The 27125-nt window shown below is 36.0% G+C and overlaps 1 protein-coding gene and 1 long non-coding RNA gene across 3 annotated transcripts in view; one reads left to right on the top strand and one right to left on the bottom strand.

Annotated features, from left to right (window-relative positions):
• Positions 1 to 878: 878 nt before the first annotated feature.
• On the top strand, positions 879 to 3973 carry LOC131149224 (uncharacterized). The gene is made up of 4 exons (XR_009135177.1): positions 879 to 1169; positions 3222 to 3389; positions 3536 to 3602; positions 3678 to 3973. It is a non-coding gene; the product is annotated as an uncharacterized LOC131149224 (long non-coding RNA).
• Positions 3974 to 5368: 1395 nt separating this feature from the next.
• Positions 5369 to 27125, bottom strand: part of LOC131149223 (transcription factor RF2b-like) — a 40529-nt gene continuing 18772 nt past the window's right edge. The window contains exons 3-4 of one of the 2 annotated variants that reach the window (XM_058099479.1): positions 21041 to 21125; positions 5369 to 6051 (exon numbers count right to left, since the gene is read on the bottom strand). In XM_058099479.1, the coding sequence (XP_057955462.1) occupies positions 5675 to 6051; positions 21041 to 21125 (462 nt within the window). In that variant the 3' untranslated portion in view covers positions 5369 to 5674. Of the gene's footprint in view, positions 6052 to 11337; positions 12318 to 21040; positions 21126 to 27125 lie in introns of those variants that run through there. The other variant, XM_058099480.1, reaches the window with a different exon arrangement.

The following is a 27125-nucleotide window of genomic DNA, read 5'->3' as shown; positions in this document are numbered from 1 at the left end:
GGATTTGATCAAGTGGAGGTTGCCTGTCACTCTGCTTTGTTGGTTCAGTGGATTAATTATAGGAAGTGTTTGGCTTGGAACTTATGAGAATTGTGAGAAGAGCCTGTGTTAGCATTGAGAGGCATACATTACAAAGTGGAACATGTTTACAGGGAGGCGAATCAAAGTGCGGATTTCTTTGCCAAGTAGGGTGAATTTGGAATATCTCAATCATATAGTTGCCAAGATGAGCTTCCACAGCAAGTCAGGGGAATGATTCGATTGGATTTGTTGGGATTTCCTTCCTTGCCCTCGTGATGCATTGTGCTGGTGTTTGTGAAGGTTGGAGTGGTTGGTTTATTCCTCGAGATCTTCTAGAGTTTTGTTTGTTTACCACTTATAGTTGTTTAGTTCTTATTTATTTGTTTAGTTGTTGGTCATTAGTTTTAAATAGGAGGTGGCGCTCTCTTTTTCTAAAAAAAAAAAACTGTTGGATATTTTAGATAAAATTTTCGTAAGTAAGGGGTTAGGTGAGAGGTGACAGGGTTGGATGAAGGGATTTCTATCTAATGCCTCTTTGTATTAATGGGGAATCTAAGTTGTGGTTTAGGGCTACAAGAGGGGTTAGGAGAGGGAATTATTTTTTTGTCTGAGAGAGGGGTTGTGTGATTGTAGAATACCCTTAAAATTAAAAATAAAGTTTTGTAAGATGGTTATAAGACCGGCTATGCTATATAGCTTAGAATGTTGACAATTAAGAAGCAACATATTAAAAAGTTAAAAGTTTTTGTTAAGGTGGATGAGTGGTGTAATGTTAAAAGATAAATTAATGAATGAAAAGGGCTTAAATGGTATGGGCGTTGCAACATAGCCAAATAATACACTTGCGAGGAGAGTTGGGGTTACGTTTTATTAAAATTGGCAATAGAAGGGATAGGATAGATCTAAAATTGGCACTGATTCTCCAGGCGCAGTGAGTTGTGCCTAGAAATTTTTGAAGCTGTTAAGAAAGAAAACGTAGCCAGAACCAGCCCTAGCCCTTCGTCTTCAACTTTGAGCCTTCGAACCAGCGTGAACCCTTCGAACCAGCACGTAACCAGCAGGAGCCCTTCCTCTTCGACCCTTTGAACCAGCACGAGGCCTTTGTCTCCGAGCCTTCGAACCAGCACGAGTCCTTTGTCTTCAAGATTGTGGGTCATCTGTGGATTTGATTTGGGACCAGCTTTTATTTTCAATGTGGATATTCAATACTAATGTGGTTATACGGTTTTTTCTGATATTCATTGTGATGGATGGCTCTTTTAACCAAGTCTGGGTTATCTTCTTGTATTAGTTTTTTTTAATATATACGTATATTTCTTTTATGCTCTTCAAAGATTTCTCATCCTCTTTGTACAATTTCCTTCTTTAATATACTTCTTTGCACTCGTTTTTATCTTCATTCTCGTGTTCAACTATGTCCTTTCATTTGTAGCCATTCAATTTCACTACTAAGAATATTTCTCTTCTTCGTACAAGCATTGAATAATATTATTAATTGGATGGCTGAGCTTCATATGAGCTTTATAATTATGGAAGCATCGACCTTAAATTCATTTATAAGCATGGGACAGAATCTGTTGTCCTCGATGCAATTGAAACTTGCTGTTTATTTTCTATGGCTATGAATTTGATGGATAGCTGCTGCCATGTTGAGGCTGTGTGGAATGTTTTGTTCCCTGTTGGAAGTTATGTGAACTTAGCTAGTTCAATCACAAAGTTTTAGGTCGTGTGGACTATATATGTGACGTTTTTATTGTGTCTGCAAATAGGAACAGCTGGCAGCTTGCCATCTAGAAAATATCTTTTATATGGAGTACAATCAGCTTCTTGAAAGAATTTTCATCGCATAGATCTAGTCAATCAAAGTTAATATGCTATTTTTAAGATTTATTTTAACTGGTATCCTCATCCCAATTTTTTTGTCATTGAACATAGTTGTTTGGTTCACCATTTTAAGGAATGTAGCATATTTAGTAATGTGCCAATATCATGGGACAGATCACAGATGCCAATCTCATAACAAGATGTTCTGCTCTAGAGTCCTTGGAGATGTATTGCTCAGACCTGTTCTCTCTTTATTCTTTATACCAAATATGTTGTGGGAAATGGATCTTGATTTTTTTTGGGAAGACACTTAGGTAGGTGATTCTGTCCTTGGCATCTCTTCTCCTCATTTATTGTCTCACGATGGTGCATAATGATGTCATTGCTTCCTTTCTGATCTCAAATGGGTTTAGTACTTAATGAGATTTCCATTTTCACAGGTCTATAAATGATAGGAGGTGAAGGAACTCCCTTCTTTTTTGGTGTTTTTGGAGGTATGTTGTCTTTCAAATGGGAAGGATGGTTGATTATGGGTTTTAGATTTTTTAGGGGTATGTTCTTGTAAATCTATTTTATCCATTTGAATATAATTAATTTGTCCTTTCCTCTTCATCATAGTATTTGGAAAGCCAAAGTCCCCAGTAAGATAAAGGCTTTTATTTGGTTGGTTGTTCTTAATAGAGTTAATACCAACAATTTGTTGCAAAGCAAGAGGCCTTTGAAGGATTTGTGCGGTCCTTAGGTTTGATAGCTCATCGTTTGCATCTCATCTCTTTTTGCACTGCTCTTACTCTTGGAGAATTTGGAAAAGTTGTTTGGTTTATTGGGAGAAAATTGGGTTTGCCTATGGATGGTGGAGGATTTTATTGACTATTTCCTTTAAAGATTTTGGGAAGGTTGGAGATGATTCAGTTTTGTGGATTTCTGTGTTTTTTTTTTTGCAATTTTCTGGGGAATTTGGTTGGAGTGAAATGCATGTTTTATGGGGAAGGTCACGTGTTCTTTGTCGTGGGAAAAGATCTGCTATTTGGCTTGGCTTTGGTTTTTTGTAGCTGGATGTTTCAGAAGGGTGTCTTTTTTTGATTTACAACGAGATTGGAAGGGGTTTTATTTTGATCGTAGTTTCTTTTCTGTTTTCTTTTTCTCATAAGCGAATGTCTTGCTTCTTTCTGCACATACTTTCTGCTTCAATGAAATATCTTCCTTATTTTTTTACCAAAAAAAAAAAAAGAAAAGGAAAAGCTGCCAAGGTCACAAAGTTGTTTTGAAGTATGACATCTCATTACTGTGGTTCTCATTGGTTTATATTTTTCTATATTTGGTGTACTTATATATTAATCTGTTTCATGCACTTCAAACTATTTTCTCCTTTGCAGTGGGACGACACAGTTGATGGTTCACCTGGTAGGCGTCGCTTACCTAGCCCAAGGAAGATGGATGTTTCTCCTTTGAAGAAGGAAGAATTAGTGAAATTTGCCAGAAGACGTCAAATTAAGAGATGGAGTTTGTTGGAAGAAGACACTTTTAAGAATTGCTGTGCAGAAGTAAGTACTGCTTTTGTCAAGGCAATATCGTATAATTTAATAATAATATTATTACTATTATTATCATCGCCATCGTCGTCGCCGTCATTATTATTGTTGTAGTCAATATAGATTTCTGTATTTCATTTTCCTTTTTTGTTTTAAAGGTATGGAAAAGGAAATTGGAAGCTTATTTTGAGTATGTATCATGATGTATTCAAAGAGAGAACTGAGGTGAACTTACTCACTTGCTGTATTATTATTATTATTAGTTGTTTAACTTTTGCATAGATATGTTCTTCTGTTCAGGTGGACTTAAAGGACAAGTGGAGAAATATGATAAGGTAATTATAGTGATGGATACATCATTGCTCTTTTTTTGTATGATGAGGATGTGTTCTCCGCCCATTTGGTATGTCCTTCTGCAGTTTTTGCCCTTGTGCTATGATAGAGTAAGGTTCTCACTCAAATAGGTGTCAAAGTAAAAAACCTGTCATTACTCTGGCATCCTCTGTAAAGTTTGTGCTGTTCTTGTACATGGTGATTTTGTGCAGTTCTTGTACATGGTGATTTTGTGAATATAATTGATGTAGTTCATGTCCCAACTGGCTTTGCTTTGATGGAATTGACAAAATGCTGGGAATGATATGACTGTTTATGACATTAATCGTATATTTGGAGAGACCTTAGATTTGGATTTGTATTGGATTTAGAGAAGATGTAATATAAAACTGTATTGAAATATGTTCAAATCCACTCTAATCCAAATTTAAGGTCTGAAATCCATGCTTCCAAATGCAGTGTTAGTATATATGTTTGCACCTTTGCAGCTGTCATGGTTAACCATCAATCCGGTTGTTTCCTACACCAATTTGGGCCCAATCCTGTAGTCTTAGGCTATTTCTTAACCCTGAAGACTGGCTCACACGTTGCCTGTGCATGTGCATTGAGAAATAGACTTGCAGTGAATCAGTGTCTAGATGATAAGATTGGTCCATGAAAATTCACCATTTTTGAGTCATCTCATTGGTGACGAGCGTAACAATTATAGCGCAATTATTATTGTAAAGAGATGGCAAAGAGCGCTATAGGAATCGTGATGTAGTTCCCCGAATAAGCTACCAAGTGGAATGAATGGCAAGTCAATTGGTGATAAGATGAGATTCACAGGTGCCTTTTCAGGGAGTTGAGCCTTCTGGTTTCTGCATGCCATATCGCACTGGCAAACCTTGGTAGTATATGATGGGTTAGAAATTTGAGTCTACTTATTATTATTTTGAATTTAGATTAGATTAGATTTTGAGTAGATTTGTTTTTTTAAAGTCAGGCTTGATGAATTGTTGAGTTTTGCATCTTCACTAGTTGGCTGTGGGCTTGGTTTTTAAAGGTGATCCAGTAGGTAATTTGTGAGAAGAATGCCACATCACATAGTTTGTGGGCTTGTATTGCATGAAGATTAAAGGTTCGTACCACAAAGATAGATCCCTTTTATAATTTTTTGGTCGGTCAAATTTGGTGGTGTGATTGCCTTTTCTTTTATGAGGTTGGTCACCAATCCCGTCTCTTTTGTGTTTGGTTGCTGTGTCTCAAATTTTAATCCAGAACATTCTCTGGATCCTCAAATAGTTTTATGCACTAAATATACATGTTTTAATGATTAGTCATTTATTTATGTATTTATTTTATTTATTATTCACGCCTAGTTTTTTTAAATGTATGTAGTCTTTCGTGATTTTGAACAAACTTAATATAATTTTATCATATTTTATTAAATTTGCAAAAAAATGTAAATTTATGATAAAAAAATTCATGCTCCCAAATGAAGGGTGAATTGCTTCATTAATATTTTTTGTTTGTAACTTGCTTTGCTAGAATCACGGTATTCTTCTACTATAAGTGAAAGGTTTTCTAAGAAAGAAATGAGGTATCACCTTTTTTTATGATATATATATATATATATATATAGAGAGAGAGAGAGAGAGAGAGAGAGAGAGAGTGAATTTATTACTTCTACCATCTCTAAAATGAAGAGGGTAAGAATAAAAGATCGAATGATCCCTGCATCACATTATAACATCCCCACAAAAACGAATTCCATATCCAATTGAGTACTCCAATAAAAAGCAAGGCAATTTCCCCTTTCTCGGCAAATGCCCTAAGAATAAAAAATTAAGAATGACCCACAAGATAAAACAAAAAATGGAATAAATATATAGTGCCTTCTCTAATACACTGGATGCACGTCCATAGACAAATTTACCATACTGGTGCAATTGAGCAAATGGTCAGAAAGTCGTTAGCCAGTTCTAGTCAATTGTAGAACTGCTTTCACTGGCCGAAATGGAGGGTCCTTCGGACTTCAATGGGCATGCGCTTCTGCTACTAATGTCAAGCCCCTCTAACCGGCCAAGAGGATCATTGTGCAAAGTTTTGGAGGAAGGATGAGGATGAGATTTTGCTGCATTCAGATGGTGAACAGGCATGCCAGATGGAGAATGATGGAATAAGGGCAACAGCATGTTGTGGTGGCCGACAGGTCCAGGCGGTTTTGGAATAGGAGAGTAGGTTGATGGACTCTGTGATCTGTGATGCATTCCCAAGCTAAACAACTCAGAGGAGCTCGATATTTCTCCAGTCGCAATTTTGAGCCGCTCAACTTCCTGCTTCAGCGCTTCATTCAGAGCTGCATGATATCAACATCTTAATGTCAATGTTTAATTAGTGTTTCCCTAAAACAGCACAAGCAACAGCGAAAACACCTTGAGATGATTTGCAATTACAAGGAGGCACAGGCAAAAGGCAAACCAGTAGATGTAATGTATTTTTTGGGATAGAAAAAAAAAACTATATTAAAAACGAGATAAGATGCCAGAAGAGGAGAATAAGAAATCCTTCTAACAAAAGAAAATAGAAAATGTAACTTCATCATCTTTATAAAGCACTCCAATCTCTGATATCTGAAAACAGCCAAAGAACCCTGTACCAAATGAAATCCCCTGAAAAACTCTCTAACTGGAGAAATTCTACCAGACAAATTCTCCACAAAACAGCACAAAGAGCACATCAATAGGTGAAATGTAACTGGAGAAAAAAAAAAAAAAAACAAGATTATTCAGTGCGATGAGAGCCTATAGCTGATCAACTCAAGTCATCAAAGCATTGAAGAAACCTCCAAGAAGCCTAACAGGAGTCCAACCAAGTGATACAACGACATCAACCTCACATATTATAAAGAATATATAATGAGGTGGTGATTAGTTGTTCTAAAATGTGCTAAAAAATGTGCTGCAGGCCCAAAATCACTACTAGCTGAAAAACAAATCAGAGATAATGAAATGGATGAAATTCAACAGAATGAAGAAACATAAGAACCATAAGGATACATTTGCTCATTGGATTAAATCTTGCACAGGGGACTAAACTGATTTCCAAAGTCCAAATATTTATATGTTTGACTTCATAATTAGCTAATCACATGCATGCACGTGCACACAAGCCCCTAATATGCTAATGCCTATCATTGGATTAAAAAGCTTGCTATCTGAGCCACTGTAGTAAAGCTTTTTATCAACTTTGGATGCAGCCATGCAAATGCAATACTAACAGAAGTTTGACACTTTATATGCAAATATTTGGCGTCATTTATACAAAACCAGCAGGCAATCCAAATGTTATGACCAGATAACCAAATATGTCACATTGTTATGTTTAATTTTTTGAGTTGTGTGTAAATCACACCTGTTATTCTATTTGAGAGCATGTATGAATAATGAACACAATTGAAGACATAAAAGAGAGGTGACAAAGATACTTTGATAAGTTGCTTAATGAAAATCAAATTAAAAGCTTGAACTTGGAAGTGACAAATGAGTAAAAGACAAAAAATAGGAGACTTATTCACAAAATTAGAATCTTTGAAGTAAGATGGCTTTAAAAAAAAATAAAAAGTACGAAATCTATTGGACTAGAAAACACACCAATTGAAGTTTGGAAATGGAAGTACGAAATCTATTGGACTAGAAAACATACCAATTGAAGTTTGGAAATGTTTAGGGGATAAAAGAAGTACATGGTTAATTAATCTATTCAACAATTGTAAAAACCACGAAAATGCCGGTGGAATGGAGGAAAAGCACGTTAATACCTTTATACAAAAACAAAGCGATATTCAAAATTGTAACTATCTCGGAATTAAGATTATGAGTTATACGATAAAACCATAGGAAAGGATAATTGAATAAAAAATAAGATTAGAAACGAGGATTTCAGAGAATCAATTTGGTTTTATGTCTGGGAGATTGACAATAGATGCTATTTATCTTCTAAGAAAGATTAAGGAAAGTTTAGGAAAAAGAAAAGGGGCTTGCTTATGATTTTTATTGACCTAAGAAAACGCGTATGATAAAGTACCTATGGAAGTTCTTTGGTGGGTTTTAGAAAAGAAGGGAATATGCAATAGACATACTAAGGGTATTAAGGAAATGTATGATAAGGTAGCGACCAGTGTTAGGACTGTAGGAGGAGAATCTAGGGAATTTCCAACCATGATAGGTGTACATCAAGGTTCTACTTTGAATTTGTATCTTTTTTATTTAGTGATTGATGAACTCACTAGAAATATTCAAAACGTGATCTCTTGGTGTATGTTGTTTGCAGATGATATTGTTTTGATTGATGAAAGTAAAAGTGGAATGAAATATAAGTAAGAACTTTGGAGAACCATTTTAGAGTCTAAAAGTTCTAGGATAAATAGAAATAAGACAGAATATATGAAATTTAATTTCAGGAACATAACGAGGAATATTTGATAGAGAATTAAACTTGATAGTCAAGAAATTAATAGCACTAGTAGATCTCGATATCTTGGATCTATTATATAAGAGGAAGTGGAAATTGAATAAAGTTAAAGCACGTTTGGTAGAATGGAGGAGTGTGTCAGACATGTTGTGTGATCGTAGAATATCTTTAAAATTAAAAGGAAAGTTCTAAAAGATGTCTATAAGGCCAGCTATGCTTTATGAATCAAAATGTTAGGCAACTAGCAAACATGCACAAAAAGTAAAAGTTTACAAAATGCGAATGTTAAGGTGGATGAGTGACATAACATTAAAAGATAAATTAAGGAATAAATATATATGTAATAAACTAGATATAGCACTAGTCAAAGACAAGATAAGGGAGGGGCAATTTAGATGGTCTTGGCATTTGGATCGCAGGCCTAGTATCACATTTATGAGGAGTGAGTTGGTTATTGTTTTTGGTATTATAAGATGTAAGGCTAGACTCAAAATAATTTGGAGGTAGCAAGAAAAGATTTAAAAGCTTTTAAGCTAGCAGAGAAAAATTCTCTCGATCAGGTGAATTCAAAGAAAAGGATTCATGTAGATGAGTTGTCGATCCCACCTAGCGGGACTTAAGGCTTGTTGAAGTTGTTAGTTCAAGAAATCCCACACTATCCTTTTTTGTGGGATAGATGCAAACTAAGTACTTGAGATGCATTCTCTTAGAGTGCGTTCAGTGAAGAAGTGGAGAGAGGAGAAAAGAAACTAATAGGAGGGAGACGGGAAGAGAAACTTGTTCTCTTGTGTATGAGGGAATGGTAGTAGTATTTTTGTTTGTTCCTGTTTGGCTTATCTTGTAAGAAAAATGCAAAATAATAATGGAATGGTAGTATATAAAATATAAGTTTTTTTACATTAAACAAAACACAATTTTTTTTAGATTAATCTAACTGCACACAATTCTATTAAATGTGGAAGAAACCTATATGTATGTTAAACTCCATGATCACAATATGATCAACCATATTTTTGTAGAAACAACCAAACCATATAAAAAAATAACATGACAGGAATAAGATTTGTGATTTTAGGAATTTTGATTTTGTTAAGGGGCATAATTGTCTTTTTGTAAAGTCATGAGTTGGTTTCTCTTCTTTTTCCTCCAAAACTCTCCTATTTAGGAAGCAAAAAGAGCAGGCCTTTTATCTCCTTTTTTTTTTTTTCTCTCCACTTCCATTCTCTTCTCTCTCTTTATGTGAAGCAAACACAATAAAGAGAGACTTTTTTTTTCTCTCTCTTCTCTTTCCTACATATCTCCCCAACCAAACTAACCCTCAAGTTTTGAAGTGATACGAAGGCTTAAGGTTAACTGAATTAAGACTGAGCTGATTGCACTTGAGAATAGGCAGATTGTGATCTCCAGGCAGGGATTTTAATTTTTAGGGTCTAAGGTGTGGAAATTTCCTTTTGACTTGCCCGGGGCAGTCCCTTGAAGCTAATTAAGGAGAAATCCTTCTAAGTTCCCGTGGCTCAGAGATTTTCAGAGGAACTGGAGGGCTGGAAAAGCATGTTTTTGTCAAGAGCAGGGAAAGCTTATCACTTTAACGAGTGCCGTATCAAACCTACCTGTATACTTCATGTCTCTCCTCCCCATCCATTAGTCAGTTGAGAAGTTGGAGGGTATTCAAAGATCTCTTTGGAGTAACATGGGAGAAAGCTTTAAATACTACTAACAGTGTGTTTCGAAATTTGGAACTTAGAAATTTGATTTTGTGCATATGAACAAAATTTAGTACAGTATTGTATTGAGCTTCGTTCACATCTGCACAAATCCAAATCTGAAGCCCAAAATATGAGCTTTCAACACAACCTTAGTGAATTCAAGCAGTGTTGGGGGGTTAAAGATCATTGAAATCAAGCATGGACAGCAAGATAGAAACGGGAGGATCAGTGGTAAGAGTAGATAACTATGGGGGAAGAAGCTCTGAACTAGATAAAAAGGGGATGGCAAGGTCTTTCTGTCAAAGAAGGGTAGTTTGGGGTTTAACCGTCAAAATCTATCTTCCCAGTTGCATTATTAATGGTCACGGATAAAGAAGCTTCATTACCATCCTATTGTAAAACCATCTACAGTGGAACTTGTTGGAATATTAGGGTTTGAAAGAATAGCACAAGAATGAGAACTGAGGCCCACACATTTTTTGGTTTCCTTCCTGACTATGACCTTGTAGCACAAAGGCAAGATAAAATAAAGTGGATGCTGCCATGCTGGATAGTGGACCTGTTTTTATTATTTATACAGGGCAGATAGAAATGAAATTGTAGCGCACCTTACTGATTTTGTTTACTTTGTGTCATAAATGATTTTCTAAAATGGCTTGGCAACCCTCTTACTGCTCTTGTGGCATGTTATGCAAAAAATAAAAAAAATAAAAAAAGGAAAAGAAAAAGGAATCACCAATGCCCAGAAATAGGGTACTAGTCTCCTAGGAGTACATTTTTGTTCCCATTTTAGGATTCCAGTGTTTGACTGAACATGAGAATCATGTAGTTCTTAGATTATTGGAACCCATGAACCTGTAAATATAATATGGTAAAATCCACATCTTTCTACCACAAGAACCTGTTGAAAGTATATTTAAATTCATGCAATGCCTAAATATTCCAGGAAAAATAATCATCTTCCATTTATAATATTCCTTAACGAAAACCATTAATAAATTCACCATAAACCATAATAATTGATGCAGCTTGTCAATTATCCATAATGAGTAATGACTCAACTCTATAATATCATTCTACAAAAACTAATTCATTGGACCTGGTGGAGCAAGAAAATTGTGAGAATCTTCAATTCTAAAACTATTTCTTTATACTTGTTATGGGATAAGAGTATTTTTTAGCTTCTTTTTGGGCACTCTTTTTTTTATAATTTTTTTTTAGGGGGAAAGGAGAGAGAGAGGGGGGGGGGGGGGGGATCAGCCCTTTTCTAGTTGTTTTTAGTGTTGTCCTTTGAAGCTTGTGTTTTTGTTTTTGTTTTTGTTTTTTTTGTTTTCCCCCTAATGAATGAATTTTTCTCATTGAAATATGCATGCGTAGATATTCTGATGCAGCGGCAGCATCAAGGATATAGAGCCACGGGAGTGATTAGAAGAGATTCAAGATGGGGGAAGGGAGGAGAGAGAAGATACAAGGGGGAAACTCACGTTAAATTCCAATTCAAATTCAACAACTGCTGCTTACATCATGACTTTTACACACGATTATAAGATGCCTCTAAACACATGAAATTACACACATACCTCTAAAACTACATAACATTACATACCCCACTAGAATACACAAATATTACAAACAAACCCCCAACATACATAATTCATATGCAAGCAAACTGCACACACATACTTAAACAACTAAGCACATTTAGGTTTGGGACCCATAAACCATAGACCCTATTCTTCGTTGTAGGCCTCCAAATTGGGTTGATATGATCCATCTAGATACCCGCTTGTCTTCCTAATTCAATTCCCCCCTCCTATAAAGAACCCAACTCTTTGTCGCATTGGGGAAAGTGCCAAGGAGCCCATCACCATGAATAGAATCATCTTGTTTCAAAAGAAAGGAACCAACAGTACGCTTCATCTTGGTGAGTGGGAGGACTTGAGATGGCATCAATTTATAGTTCTTGTTGTCAATGGAGAGGGAATAAGAATTCTCGTATCCATCATGCTTCACCTTCCTATCAAATAACCATGGTCAGCCCAAAAGGATATGATTTTGAGAAGGATATCACATTGCACTGTCTCCACAATGGAACCAATCTTGAAGGTAAGTACGCAGTGATCATGGACCTTCAAGTTGGAATTGTTCACCCAAGAAATTTTATATGGTTCGGTGTGAGGCTCAATTTCCAAATTTAATTTCACAGCTTCTTCAGAAACTATATTTTTGCAACAACCACAATCAATAATCAAAGTACAAAGCTGCTTTTAGCATATCACTTGAGTTAGAAAGATATTGGTTCGCCTCCAATCCTCTTTTTCTTTAAGCTTGTGGGAAGAGAGCATATGTCGAAGCACTAAACAGGTTTTCACATTGCCATCATCCTTTGAGTCACTTGGGATTTCAATTTTAGCTTCAACTACTTGAGTCTCATCATCTTCTTTCTCTGCAACAATTATGAATTGATTAGGACCTTTGTTTTTTTTTTTTTTGATCAGCATTGAGAAATTATATAAAACAAGGCATCAAGGGTATGCCACCCAAGTACAAAGAACAACGAGAAAGAAACACCCCTCATTGAAAAGTATCAAGAAAATCAATACAAAGGGGTCCCTTTCAACTAGTCCAAAATGTCATCTGGAGATCATAGCAATCCAATGGTCCATGATAACTTGAATAGAGAGATGATTCCTTGAAAGGCTTTTCAATTCCTTTCTCTCCACATGGACCAAAAAATAGCAAGGGGAATGAGGGAGAGAGATCTTCTCCCTTCCTTATTAGATCTGATCCCTTTCCAAGCCCATAGTTCACCTCCCACTATAGTTGCAGTGACCGATTTTTGATTTACAATGGAGATGGCAAGTTCCACGGTTTCTTGATTCACAAACAATGCAGGAATACATGATCAACCAATTCCTCCTGTTCCAAACATAAAAAGCATCTGTTGACAAGAGGAACACTTTTTTTTTATTTTTTATATAGATTGCTATAGTAAGGATTTCTCCAAGAGTAGCTTCCCATGTGAAAAAGGCAACCTTTGAAAGGGCCACCATTTTCCAAATCAGCTTCCAAGGGGAGTTAGTGCTACTACCAGCTGGGGAACCAAGGCATTTATAGAAAAAGCTGACAGTGAAGTTCCCATCTTTCCTCAAAACCCATTTGGGCTCATTGGAACTGGCTTGACAATGAAACTTATCGAGACTGCTGAAAAAATCTGTAAAAATATCAAGTTCCCAATCAAAGCATTTCTATTCAAAGGCCTATCCCAAACAATCCCTCGACTGGTGAACTCCAAGTGTTGGCTAATAAGAGCATCTTTGTTGCTTGCAAGTCTGAAAATGGAAGGGAAAGAAGAGCTGAGTTGGGTCATGCTAAAAAAATACATTAGCTCCCTTTCCCACATGGAAATAGATGAGGGAAGAAATTCTCCCATCTCCTTTTGATATATCTCCAAACACCTATACCATGCACTTTGAAACTTTAGAGAGACCATACTTGACACAAATGACATCCCTCTAGAGGTGGTTGGTTAAGGTAGGATCCTTATACTTCACCTGTGTAACACAACTTATCTTTGTATACACAGCCGGTACCAAGCCCGAATATAGGAGCAAGGTTGCGTTAGGTAGATGACAATCAGTGTAAACTTATTAGATTTTTATGACATGAATCCTTAACAAATATTCATGGGCGTTCCCTACAAGCGATGCTTGCACTTGTTCCACCCAGGAGAAATGGACAAGGGTGGAGTAGACCAGGTTAGTCTAGCTGGAAGAGAGCTAAGAAATTGGCACAAAAAACTAGGATTAGGATAGCAACTTGGAATACAAGGACACTTACGGGCAAAAGCATGGAGATAGTGGATACAATGATTAGAAGGGAAATTAATTTTGGAAAGATATGGATAGTATTATACAAGGGATACCAACATTTGAAAGACATTTATAGGAGCTGATTTGAATGAACACATTGGAAAGGACAATATAGGTTACGAGAGGATACATGAAGGTTATGGATATGGAGATAAAAATGAGGCCAGTGATACAATTTTAGACTTTGCCACATCCTACGATTTGGTTATATTGAATGCCTGCTTTATAAAAAGCGAGGAACATTTAATAACTTTCAAGAGTGTGCAAAATAAAAGCCAAATAGATTTCTTTTGCACTAGGAAGGGGGGTCATCCATCATGCAAAGATTGTAAATTTATCCAAGTGAAAGTTTGACTACATAACATAGAGTCATAGTATTAGATATATATACTAAAAAATGGGAGCAACATAAATCAATGCAATAGGATTAAGTGGTGGAGCTTGAAAGGAGAAAGTATTGTAAAATTCAAAGATAAAATGATTAAAGAGAGTGATTGGACAATAGGGGATAAGGTAGGTGCAAACACTATGTGGAATAGAATGGCTAACTCTTATCATATAAATAGCAAAAGAGGTTTTAGGTGAATCCAAAGGAAGATACTTGGGCACTAAAGAAAGTTGGTGGTGGGATCAAGATGTTCAAAACGTTGTAATGACAAAAAGAAACTAGCGTAAAACATGGCAAAGTTGTAGAATATAGAAAATCCTGAAAATTATAAAGAGGCTAGAAAAAATGTAAAAAAGGTTATTAGTGAAGCTAAATATAGAGCTTATGATACTTTATATACTAGATTGGATACAAAAGAAGGAGAAAGAAACATTTATAAACTTGCTAGAGCTAGAGAAAGAAAACGCAAAAAATTAGGTAATATAAAATGTATAAAGGATGAGAATGATAATGATAATGTCATAATCAAAGAAGAAGACAAAAGGAAGGTGGCAAAGATACTTTAATAAGTTGTTTAATGAAAACCAAACTGAAAGCTTGATCTTGGAAGTGACAAATGAGGAAAAGACCAAAAATAGGAGACTTACTTGCAAAATTAGAGTCCTTGAAGTTAAGCGGCTTTAAAAAAGATGAGAAGTGGGAAATTTATAGGACTAGATAACATACCGATTGAAGTTTGGAGATGTTTAGGGTGTAAAGGAAGTATATGGTTAGCTAATTTTTTAAACACTATTATAATAACCAAGAAAATGTAGGAGGAATGGAGGAAAATCAAGTTATACCTTTATACAAAAACAAAGACGATATTCAAAATTGTAATAACCATCACAAAATTAAGATTACAAGTCATATGATGAAACTATGGGAAATGATAATTGAACAAAAAATAAGACTAGAAATAAGAGAATCAATTTGGTTTTATGCCTTAGAGATCAACAACAGAAGCTATTTATCTTTTAAGAAGATTAATGAAAAAGTTTAGGTAAAAGAAGAGAGACTTCATATGGTTTCAATTTACCTAGAGAAAGCCTATGATAGAGTACCTAGGGAAGTTCTTTGGTAGGTTTTAGAAAAGAAGGGAGTTTGCAGTAGATATATTGAGGTCATTAAGGATATGTATGCTAGAGTAACGACCAATGAAAGGACTGTAGGAGGGGAACCTAGAGAATTTTCGATCATAATAGGCATTTATCAATTTTCAACTTTGAGTCCTTATCTTTTTGCTTTTGTGATTGATGAACTCACTAGGAATATCCAAAATGAGATCCCTTGGTCTATGTTGTTTGTAGATGGTATTGTCCTGATTGAAGAAAATAGGAGTGATGTGGAATCTAAGTTAGAACTTTAGAGAACCATTTTAGAGTCTAAAGGTTTTAGGATAAGTAGGAATAAGATTGGTATATGAAATGTAATTTCAATAGTGTAAAGGGGAGTATTGGAGGGACAATTAAACTTGATAATTAAAAAATTAATAGCATTAAATCTTGGGTCTATTATGCAAGCAAAAGGGGAAATTGAAGAGGATATAATACATATTGTTGAAGTAGGTCAGGTAAAGTGGAGGACTGCATCAGGCATGTTGTGTGATCATAAAATACCCTTAAAATTAAAAGGGCAGTTCTATAAGACAGCTACAAGGCCAGCCATACTTTTATGTATAAGAATGTTGGGCAACTAAGAAACATGTACGAAAAGTAAAAGTTGTCGAAATGCGAATGTTAAGGTGGGTAAGTGGTATAACATTAAAAGATAATTAAGAAATGACTATACATGCAATAAACTTGGCATACCACCAGCTGAAGACAAGATAAGGGAGGGGCGACTTAGATGGTTTGGGCATTTGAAACGCAAGTTATTAGTGCACCTGTGAGGACGAGCGAGTTAGTTATTGTTTCTATTATAAAAAGGGGTACGGGTTAACCTAAAATAACCTCAAATGAGGTAGTGAGGAAGGATTTAATAGCTTTTAAGCTATAGGATGAAAATTCTCTCAATCGGGTGAATTGGCAGAAGATGATTCATGTAGCCGAGCCCCCCTAGTGGGATGTAAGGCTTGTCGTTGTTGTTATTGTATGAATCTCCAAAGCCATTTCCATTTCCCCAAAAGGGCCTCATTAAAGATAATACGGGATCTGAGGCCAAGGCCACCCTTTTGTAAAGGTTGTTTAATCACTTCCCATTTAACAAGAAGATATTTGAAAACCTCACCTATGTTCCTCCAAAGGAATCTTCTTTGGGTACCCTCTAATCTCTTGGCCACTGCACTAGGGATAGGGAAAAGAGACATGAAGTAAATTGACAAAATGGACAAACAAAACTTTTATGAGAGTGAGTTTGCTACCTTCTGATAAAAAGTTCCTTTTCCAACCAGTGAGTTTCTTTTCGAACCCGTCAACAAAGGGAACCCAAATACCCTTTGTCATTAACTTTGCTCCCAAAGGGAGGCCGAAAAGATAATAGGAAAGTCACCGAGTTTACAGCCAAGGATACTTGCAAGTAAAGGACCGTGATCACTAATCCCCAATGGAATTATTTCAATTTTGGACAATTCACTTTTAAGCGAGAAATCATTTTGAAACCAAAGAGGATGCATCAAAGATTAAGAATTTGCTCTGGCTCATCCTTACAAGTTTCATCTACAAAAAGGAGGTGGGTGATTTCCATAGAATCATTGTTCCTTCCAATGCAAATACCCTTTAGAAGGTCCTTCATTCACACTCTAGTTATCATAAGACTCAGAACTTCCATAACCATGATAAATAGAAGGGGGGTAAAGGGGTCACCTTGCCTTAGACCATGAGACAATATAAAGAAATCAATAGGGCAGCCATTAACCAGAACTGAAAAAGATGGTGTTTGATATACATTGCTGGATCCATTTGCACCAAGATTCCCCAAGAAAACTCTAGTTAATATGGTCAAAAGCCTTCTCCATATCCAGCTTGCGCACCACTCCTCTTTTCCCATCCTTAATGTAGGCATCAACAACTTCATTGGTTATTAGAGCAACATCATGATTCGTATACTTGCAATGAAGGCATGCTGTTGCGTAACAACTTATGATATTGCATGTTTGAGCCTAGTTGCTAGGACTTTGGATATAATTTTGTATAAGCTGCTAATCAAGCTGTTCGGGCAAAAAACTTTGATATTGGAATCCCTAGGTTTCTTAGGAATCAAGGAAATAAAGGTTGAGTTGATGGACACAAAATTGTTTGTTCTATGGAAGTCTTTGAAAACCCCAATGATGTCCTACTTGAGAAAATCCCAATAACTTTAGAAGAAAACCATATTAAAGCCATCCAGATCGGGCGCTTTATCCCCGTTGCAACTCTTAAAGGCTCAAAAAATTTCCTCTTCCTCAAAAGGCCTCTTAAGCCACCGGTCTATGGAGAGGCTTATGTTCTTGAACATAACACTGTCAACTATTGTTCTTTAAGACTCTCATTCCATGTACAAGGTTTTAAAAGAGTAGCAAATGTGACTCTTGATATCCTCCTTATCCACCAACATCTCTTCCTCCACTTCTACTCTTGTTATCAAATTATGAAATCTACTGTGCATGTTAGCTGCACGATGAAATAAACTAATATTTTTATCCTCCTCCTTCAACTAAAGAGCCCTAGATTTTTGCCTCCAAGCCACTTCTTCTAAGGAGATGATAAAGGCAAGATACCTTTTGAAAGATAACCTTTTAGTCCTATTTTCTGCATTAAGACACTCATTGATTTCCTTATCATCCAGCTCCTTAATTTTGTCAAGAAACTCCTTTTTTCTCATAGTCATGTTGCTAAAAATACTTTTGTTCCACCATTTCAATTTTTCTTTGAGCAATTTCAGCTTTGAGGCAACCACAAAGTTGGCCTTCCCTTCAACTTGTAGCTCAAGCCACCATTTCTTGACTTGTTCATCAAACTCTTCATGTTTAAACCACATGTTCTCAATTTAAAAAGGGGTTGCACCCACTTCACTCCACCTATATCAATGAGGATTGGGAAGTGGTCTGAGATAGGGCACTGAAGCAAGGATTGTGTAGTCTTTGAGATAAGTTCCTCCCAATCAGAGGAAATTAAGAATTGGCTCTTAGAAGTTATTCAAGAATGCTCAGAGTCTTCAAAGAGGTATTAGTTTGAAGACCTCTACTAGATTGCTCAACTATCTTCTCTCATACAACTCCACTAGCACTCTTCTCAAACCCGAAGGGCTGATGTAGCTCTAGGAGGATTGCACTACATATATTTCTTAATTTGAGTGGCAACCTATACTACATCCCCAACTGTAGTGAGACGACACGCATCAAGTTGGAGGCAATAGCTAGCTTCAACCCTTTACTCTACAAAGCTACCATCACATCCTCTTTCCATTCTATATCGGCACAAGTAGCCAAAATGATAGAATCTAGTAGAGTACTCCATCATTATCTTTTGTTCTTGCTTCAAATCAAAGAGTTGGAGATGAACACATTGCTGATAATTGGGAGGCACAAATTGCTCCTACAGGGCTTGCTTCATCTCATCCAACATTGTAATCTCACCAAATCTCCTTCTTCTAACGATCTCCGATTGTTTAATCCACCAAATTGGAGCAATTCCCTTCAATTTTGATTCATCCAAGTACAACTTTCTAGCGTTGTTCATGTCATACCATTGGAAATAGTACTCCAAAGAATTCACCCAATCATCAACTTCATCAGGAGAACCATCACCATTAAAATTTGAGACTTCTAGTTTAATTCCCTTACTCAAATGATTATTTTGGCCTTCACACAACTCAAAAGTATGAGGGACAACTGCTACTGATAGGAAATTCCATTGGCCTTTTACCTACGGCTGAAACTTCGGTTTCTAGCCTATTCAAAGCATTGGTAATAGTCTCCAAGGCATTTTCCATGTTTTGTACCTGGTTGGATAACAAATTCACCTTTTGAGACAATTCAACATTGGTCACCATGATGCAATTGTATGATGCAAATTACAAACTTCACTTTCAATTATTCAAGAACATTCTTCAAGTCACCTTTAATCTTGTGTATCACGTAGAAATGAAACAAATTCAATTAGAGAACTCACAAATGCAGCAATAAAACCTGATTTCCAGTGCTGGCAGTGGAAATTTCTAGGGTTTCGCACCAATTTATCGTGCTTGCTTGCAATATATTGTATCCACAATCAAAATATCTCCTAGCAGCTCAAAATATTGCAAAGAAAATCCAAAATATTGTGGCTGGGAAATTTATTGCAAGACTGGAAACAGGAGGATAGTCTGGCAGACATTCACTCACATTTGCCAGTGCGTGGAGTGCGTGCCCCGCCGCTGAGGCTCCTCCAGCAATGAAACTCTGGCTACCAATAGATGAGGGGCTGGTGAGCCTAGTGGTGGTGGCGGTGTGTTAAGAAAATCACCAGAAGCTAGGCATCAAGAGGGTTGATGGCTGGAATTCTTTTGGCCCGCACATGGGGGTCTTCCGGTGGTTGGATGGTGAAGAGAATTCAGGGGCTAGTTTCAAGGAGGTCTGATTTCAATGGAATGGGTGGTGTAGCACAACGGTGTCTGGAAAGTGGTGTTAGAACAATTGGGGACACGGGTGAAATTTCATAAGAACTTTAGAACTGCTCTGATACCAAATGATGCAGGGGTAGCATGAAGGATATGCAGCCATGGCAGAGGTTAGAAGAGATTGAAGACAGGAAGGACTGGGAAGGGAGGAGAGAGCAGATACATGGAATAAACTCATATTCCATTCCAAATCAAATTCAACAACTGCTGCTCACAACATGGCTTTCGCACACTTTTTTTTCACAAGAAAGCCTCTATACACATGAAATTACACATCGACTCCTAAAACTGCATTACATTGCAAACATACCCCTAGAATACACAAATACTACTAACAAGCTCCCAACATACATAATCCTAATACAAGCAAACTACACACACAAACTTAAACAACTAACTAACTAAGCACATTTAGGTTTGGACCCAATAAGCCATGACCCTATTCTTCGACATAGGCCTCCAAATTGGGGTTGAAATGATCCATCCAAATCCGCTTCTCAAGCTACATCACATTCTATTAAAAAGGAATTGACGTTAAAGAGCATCCATGTCCAACAGCTTGATGCAAGAATGCATGCACTCCCTTTCTTCCTCAACTTGATTGCATACAAGGTAAACAAGCAAATATAGTGACTAGTAATTCCACTTTCTTTCCCTTGCCAATCCCAATACTAATCCAAGTACGGGCAAACAGCTTTTTTATCACGTACTGTAAAAAATAGCACATGTAAGGCCTGCATTTTCTAGCATCCTTCTTCTTGAAAACTAGTATTCTTCAATTTTTTTACTTAATTTTATTTTATGCATGTTCTAGTTAATCTTAAAAACTAGTTTCAGGGATCTAGATTCACTATGAACTTATGAAGAAGGTTATAGATGCTGATTTCACATGGCAATAACCCACAGCCTTGTCCATGCATGCCTTAATCCACACAGTAGTATTTTTGTCTCAAAAAGGTGGGCAGTCAGGATATTTAAATTGAATTTAAAAGGGAATCTAAGAAAACCTAAGGAGAGGCGGGCCTAGGATTCCTTGTTTCGTGGGAAAAAAAAGAGTCCGATTGAACCCCACCTGTCTGCCACAAAAGAATCTGTCTCAAACCAAACATGAAACTGTGGGGATTGCTGTGTTCAAAATTCCAAGAATTCTCAAAGATAGGTGAATCAAATGGCCCCTTAAAGGAACATACGGTGATTTCACTACTCCAAACCAGAAGCAAGTTCCATTAACAAGCTAGCAATATGACCAATTACTCCGTTGCAATAAATTACTAGAATATTAACAACACATACCATCACGCAACTGAGCTTGTTGCTCCATAGCTTGTAACCGAAGTTTAAGCTCTGTATTTTCAGTACTCAGTCCTGTAGTATCTCTCTAATTCAAGAAACATCATTAAAAGGTTAGTGAGATAAGGATACTTTTCATAGCAAAAGCTTTTCAAGTAATTGCAATAAAATGCATAATGCAAAAGTTACGAGTCCCAAATAAAATGAAAATGACATCTGAGAAATATATTTTAAAACATCCTATGAAAGTCTAGCATTAAAACATAGAGAGAGAGTGAAATTTTTTGGATTATTAGATTTATGTGCATGCTTAACTGTAAAGCCCAGTGCACAAGGCTCCCATGCCATCAGGAGTAGGGGAGCGCAAGATGTATGCAGTCTGACCTGCATCCTTTAAGGGACCGCTTCCCTTGGATATAACAACCTTACCATTGAGATTTGTGTAATGAGAATAAAATTTGACTTTCATTTTAAACAGCCTAATGAGATGGAGAAGATGGTAAGGCAATATAGGGAATTTCATTATATATAATCATTTCTTTATATCCAAATCCAATTAATTGGGAGTGTTAGGTCATTATTGATTTTTTATATATATAAATAAGACCATCATTGAATTATAGTAATAAATTAAGGATTCATTTACATCAAATAACATATTTGGAAAATTTACTTTTTATATACACACTGCAGAGTGCAGAATGAATGTGTTCATCAATATTTTCATTATGGATGCCCTAATAGAAGATGATGAGTTGGTAATGGAAGATCTAAGGAGCATTTAGAAGACTCAGTGAAATTTTTTTTTATTTTGTCTTATTGTTGGACAAACTCCGCTTGTGATGCACTTACTTAATGTCCTAATCTTTTCACACAGAGCCAATCCTAAGCCCGGGTAGAGGAGGAGGGTTACAGACAGCCAGCGCAAAACTTATCTACTCACTATGATATGAATCCTTACCAATCATTCGTTGGGGCATTCCCCGCGAGCAAAGTGCTGCAATTATACCATCCGGGTGTAGCAAAAAATGGGTGAGGGTGGGCTAGGTTGTCACCCTGGAGCGACTTGCCATGTTGGGTGCCTGAGTACGGTGACAAATATGTAAGGGTTCCCACATCATTCTGGACGTGGGTGGGCAAAGAAGTTAGTTCAGGAGACAATGATTAGATTAGCAGCTTAAAATATAGGGATATTTACAGATAAAAGAATGAAAATTGTGGACCCAATGATTAGAAGAAAAAGTAATCTAATTTGCCTTCAAGAAACTAAGTGAGTAGGGGAGAAAGCTAGAGAAATTGATAAATCAGGATTTAAACTTCAATACACTTGGAAAAAAAAAAAAAAAAACCATAAGAATAGGGCAGGATTTATTGTAGACAAAAACTTAAAAGATAGCATTGTAGATGTCAAAAAAGTAAGGGATAGAACTATAAAAATCAAGATAGTCTTAGGCCAAAAGATAATAAATATCATAAGTGCTTATACTCTTCAAGTAGGCTTAGCAGAAAACCTTAAGAGACAATTTTGGAAAGATATGGATAGTATTATGCAAGGCATATCAAGGACTGAGAAAATATTCATAGGATTTGAATGAACATGCTGGAAGGGATAATAAATGTTATGAGAGGATACATGGAGGATATCAATATGGAGACAAAAATGAGCCTGGGAAGATGCTCTAAGACTTCGCCATGTTATATGATTTTATTACAATGAATACTTGCTTTAAGAAGAGAGAAGAACACTTAATCGCCTTCAAAAGTGGACAAAATAAAAATTAAATAGATTTTTTCTTAACTAGGAGAGTAGATCATTTATTGTGTAAAGATTGCAAAGTTATCCCAGGTGGAAGCTTAAACACATAATAGAGTTTTAGTGTTAGATATATGTATTAAAAAATGGAAGAGAAAGGACAAAATAAACCAATGTAAGAGAACTAAGTGGTGGAACCTAAAGGGAGAAAATATAATAAAATTTAAAGATAAAATGACCAAAGATGGTGATTGGACTATGGAGGATGGTGTAGACACAAACACTCTTTGGAGTAGGATAGTTAGCTCTATTAAAAAGATAGCAAAAGAAATTTTAGGTGAATCAAAAGAAAGATTCTCGAATAGCAAAGAAAGTTGGTGGCGGGATCAAGATGTCCAAAAAGCCGTTAAGACAAAGAAGAATTTGGTATTAAACATGGCGAAATGTAGAAACATGGCGAAATGTAGAAACATGGATAACTTTGAAAAGTATAAAGAGGTGGGAAAAGATGCAAAAAAAGGCTATTAGTGAAGCTAAACATAGATCATTTTATAATTTGTATGCTAAATTAGATACAAAGAAAGGGAAATAGATATATTTAATCTTTTTAGAGCTAGAGAAAGAAAGAGTAAGGACTTAGGTTATGAAAAATGCATAAAAAGTGAAGATGATATTGTCTTGGTTAAAAGAAGAAGACATCAAAGAAAAATAGTGAAGTTACTTTAGTAAGCTATTTAATGAAAACCAAGTAGAACGCTTAAACTTAGAATTGACAAATGAGGAAAAGCCTAAAAATATTAGATTTATTCGCAAGATCATAGTTAATGAAGTTAAGTTTGCACTAAAAAAGATGAAAACTGGGAAAACTATAGGACTGGATAACATCCCAATTGAAGTTTGCAAATGCTTAGGTGATAACAGAATTATATGGTTAACTAATTTGTTCAACACAATTATAAAAACTAAGAAAATGTTAGACAAATGGAGGAAAAACACTTTAATACTTATATGAAAAAAAATAAAGGAGATATTCAAAATTGTAATAACTATCATTGAACTAAACTTATGAGTCATACAATAAAACTATAGGAAAGGGTAGTTGAACAAAGATTAAGACTAGAAACGAAGGTTTGAAAATCAATTTGGTTTTACGTCTGGGAGATCTACTACAAAAGCTATATATATTTTAAGAAGATTAATGGAAAAGTTTTGGGAAAAAAGGAGGGACTTGAATATGGTATTTATTAGCTTAGAGAAAGCGTATCGTAGGGTACCTAGGAAAGTCCTATTGTGGGTCTTAGAAAAAATGGGTGTATGTAGTAGGTATACTGATGTTCATAAGGATATGTACGACGAAGTAATGACTAGTTTTAGGACCATAGGTGAAGAGACTAGAGAATTTCCAATCACAACAAGTGTACATCAAGGATCTACTTTGAGCTCCTATCTTTTTGCTTTAGTAATGGATGAACTAACTAGGAGTATAAAAAAAAAATGTTCCATGGTGTATGTTGATTGCAGATGATATTGTCTTGATTGATGAAACTAGGGGTGGAGTAGAGTCTAAGTTAGAATTATTTCTACTTTAGGATAAGTAGAAATAAGACGAAATATATGAAATGTAATTTTAATAATAGTAGGAGAAATATTGGAGACAAAGTTAAACTTGATGATGAAGAAAACAATAGCACTAGCACATTTCAATACCTTGGGATCCATTATGCAAGCTAAGGGAGAAATTGAAGAGGATGTAATGCAGAGTTAAAGCACGTTGGGTAAAATGGAAAAGTGATTCAAGTGTGCTTTGTGATCACAGAATACCCTTAAAATTAAAAGGGAAACTTTATAGGATACCTGTAAGACCATGTGGATCAGAATGTTGGATGACTAAGAAACAGCATATTCAAAAAGTAAAAGTTGCCAAGATGAGAATGCATAGATGGATGAATGGTGTAACATTAAAAGATATACTAAGAAATGAACATTTCGCGATAAGTTAGGCGTAACTCTTGTAAAAGATAAAATAACGGAGGGACGACTCAGATGGTTTGGACACTTGCAACACAGATCTAGTGAGGAAGAGTGACTTAGTTATTGTGAGGGGCAGTCGAAGGGGTAGGGATAAACCTAAATAACTTGGAATGAGATAGTGAGTAAGGATTTAATAGTCCTGAATTTGTCTAAAGAAATTATCCATGATTGCATAAATTGGCGGTAAAGGATTCATGTAGCTGACTCCTCCTAGTAGGACTTAAGGCTTGATTTGTTGTTGTTGTTCTTATTGTTGGATGAAAGAACAGTGATAACACTTTGGTTTTCTCTTTCAGAAGCAAAAGGGATGACGTAGTCCATTTTTCTCATGCAAGGAGAAAATTATAAATTTGTGGTGAGAGGAACCCTTTGGCGTCTTGCTCGAAGGGAAAAATCTTGACCGCCTCAGAGTGAGGACATCTCTTGTGTGGTAGAAGCTGGTTAAATTCTTAAAATTAGGTGCATTTCTTCTTCCTTGGAAGCAAGATTCAAAGTTGATTTAGGCAAGAGTGAACTTATCCCTGTTGGGAACAGGGTTAATAGCAGGTTCTTGGCAAGAATCTTGCAAAGCATATTGGGGGCTTTCAAGTTCAACTACTTAGGGTGTCCTCTAAGGGCCAACTTTTCAAGGACAACGGTCTTTGGGAGCCTATAGTGGAAAGTTTGAGAAAAATCTTGCCATTTGGATGTGTTAATATCTTTCAAAAAGTAGAAAACTTGATCTCATTAACAGTACTCCCTCAAACATCAAACCTCCCAATGTAGTCCATGTCCCTTCTTCCCAACCCATGCTCAGCGGCCAAAAGGATCAAAGACAAGCAGAAAAGATTCCTTAGAAGTAACATAGAAGATGAATTCAAATGTCATTTAGTCAACTGGGGAATTGTCAAACAATCAATTAATATGGTGATTTGTGGTTAAACATACATAGAGAACAATAATACCCAAAATGGTTGAGCTACAAGAGGAGATTCACATATTTGTTAGAGCTGTTTATAAATCTAGGCCATTATTCGCACCAAAATAACCAATGTAATTCTCAACCTAAGAAACTGTTTGAAGATTTGAAAATTTTAAGCTAATTGATGACCAGAAGAATTCGGATTGTCTCATTCAACCAAGTGTGGGTAGGAATCGAGCCATTAGATAAATCACTATTAGGTTTAATTAATTAGTAGGCCTATATTTATGTGGAGGTTTATTTGTGGGTTTAGGGGGTTGTAATTTTCTTAATTTTAGTTTCCAATATATGTAGATACTTATACTCTGCATGTGTAGCACTAAATGCCCTAAATATCTCTACACACAGCCAGTCTTTAGCACGAATAAAGGAGGAGGGTTGTGTTAAGTAGTTGATAGGCAACATAAAGCTTGTTAGATCTATATGAAATAAATTCTTACCAAATGTTCATTGGACTATCCCCTTTAAGCTATGCGTTGCACTTATACCACCAGAGCATAGTGAAAAATGGACAAGAGTTGGCTAGGCCGAGCCATTCTAGATAGGAAAGGTTGAAGAAGGTAGTACAAGAAATTAGAGTTAGATTAGCAACTTTGAACATATGGACACTTATGAGAAAAAGGTTGGAGTTAGTTGATACAATGATTAGAAGAAAAATAGTGTAATGTGTCTCCAAGAGACTGAGTGAGTAGGGGAGCAAGCTAGAGAAATCAGAAAAGTAGGACATAAACAATGGTCCACGGGAAGAGGAAAAAAACATAAAAATAGGGTGGGAATCATTGTAGAAAAAGACCTAAAAGATAATGCAGTAGATGTTAAAAGAATAGGGCATAGGATCATAAAAATCAAGATAGTTGCAAGCTAAGAGATAATAAATGTCATAAGTGTGTATGCTCCCCAACTAGGACTAACAAAAACCTAAACGATAATTTTGGAAGGATAATAAAGGTTATAAGAGGATGCATAGAGGCCATGGCTATGGAGATTAAAATGAGCCTCGGGATATAATTTTAGATTTTGCCAAGTCATACGATCTTGTTACAATGAATACTTGCTTAGTTGCTTGAAATGAGAAGAACACTCGATAACCTTCAAGAGTGGACAAAATCAATGCCAAATAGATTTTTTCTTAACTAGGAGGGAAGATCGTTTATCTAGTAACGATTATAAAGTTATCTAAAGGGAAAGCTTGACTTCACTAGTTTCTCCAAATGAAGCTTTTGTCTTAGAATGTTAGAGGTCTAGGGGGGTTTGTTTAGACAAAAGGAGGGTGGTTTATGATCTAGTGAATAAAGTCAACCTAGATATTTTGTTTATTCAAGAGACAATATTAGTTAAGATTG

Source organism: Malania oleifera, chromosome 2, assembly GCF_029873635.1.
Source record: "Malania oleifera isolate guangnan ecotype guangnan chromosome 2, ASM2987363v1, whole genome shotgun sequence".
Lineage (NCBI taxonomy): Eukaryota > Viridiplantae > Streptophyta > Magnoliopsida > Santalales > Ximeniaceae > Malania > Malania oleifera.
This window is presented reverse-complemented; position numbering and strand designations above follow the sequence as displayed.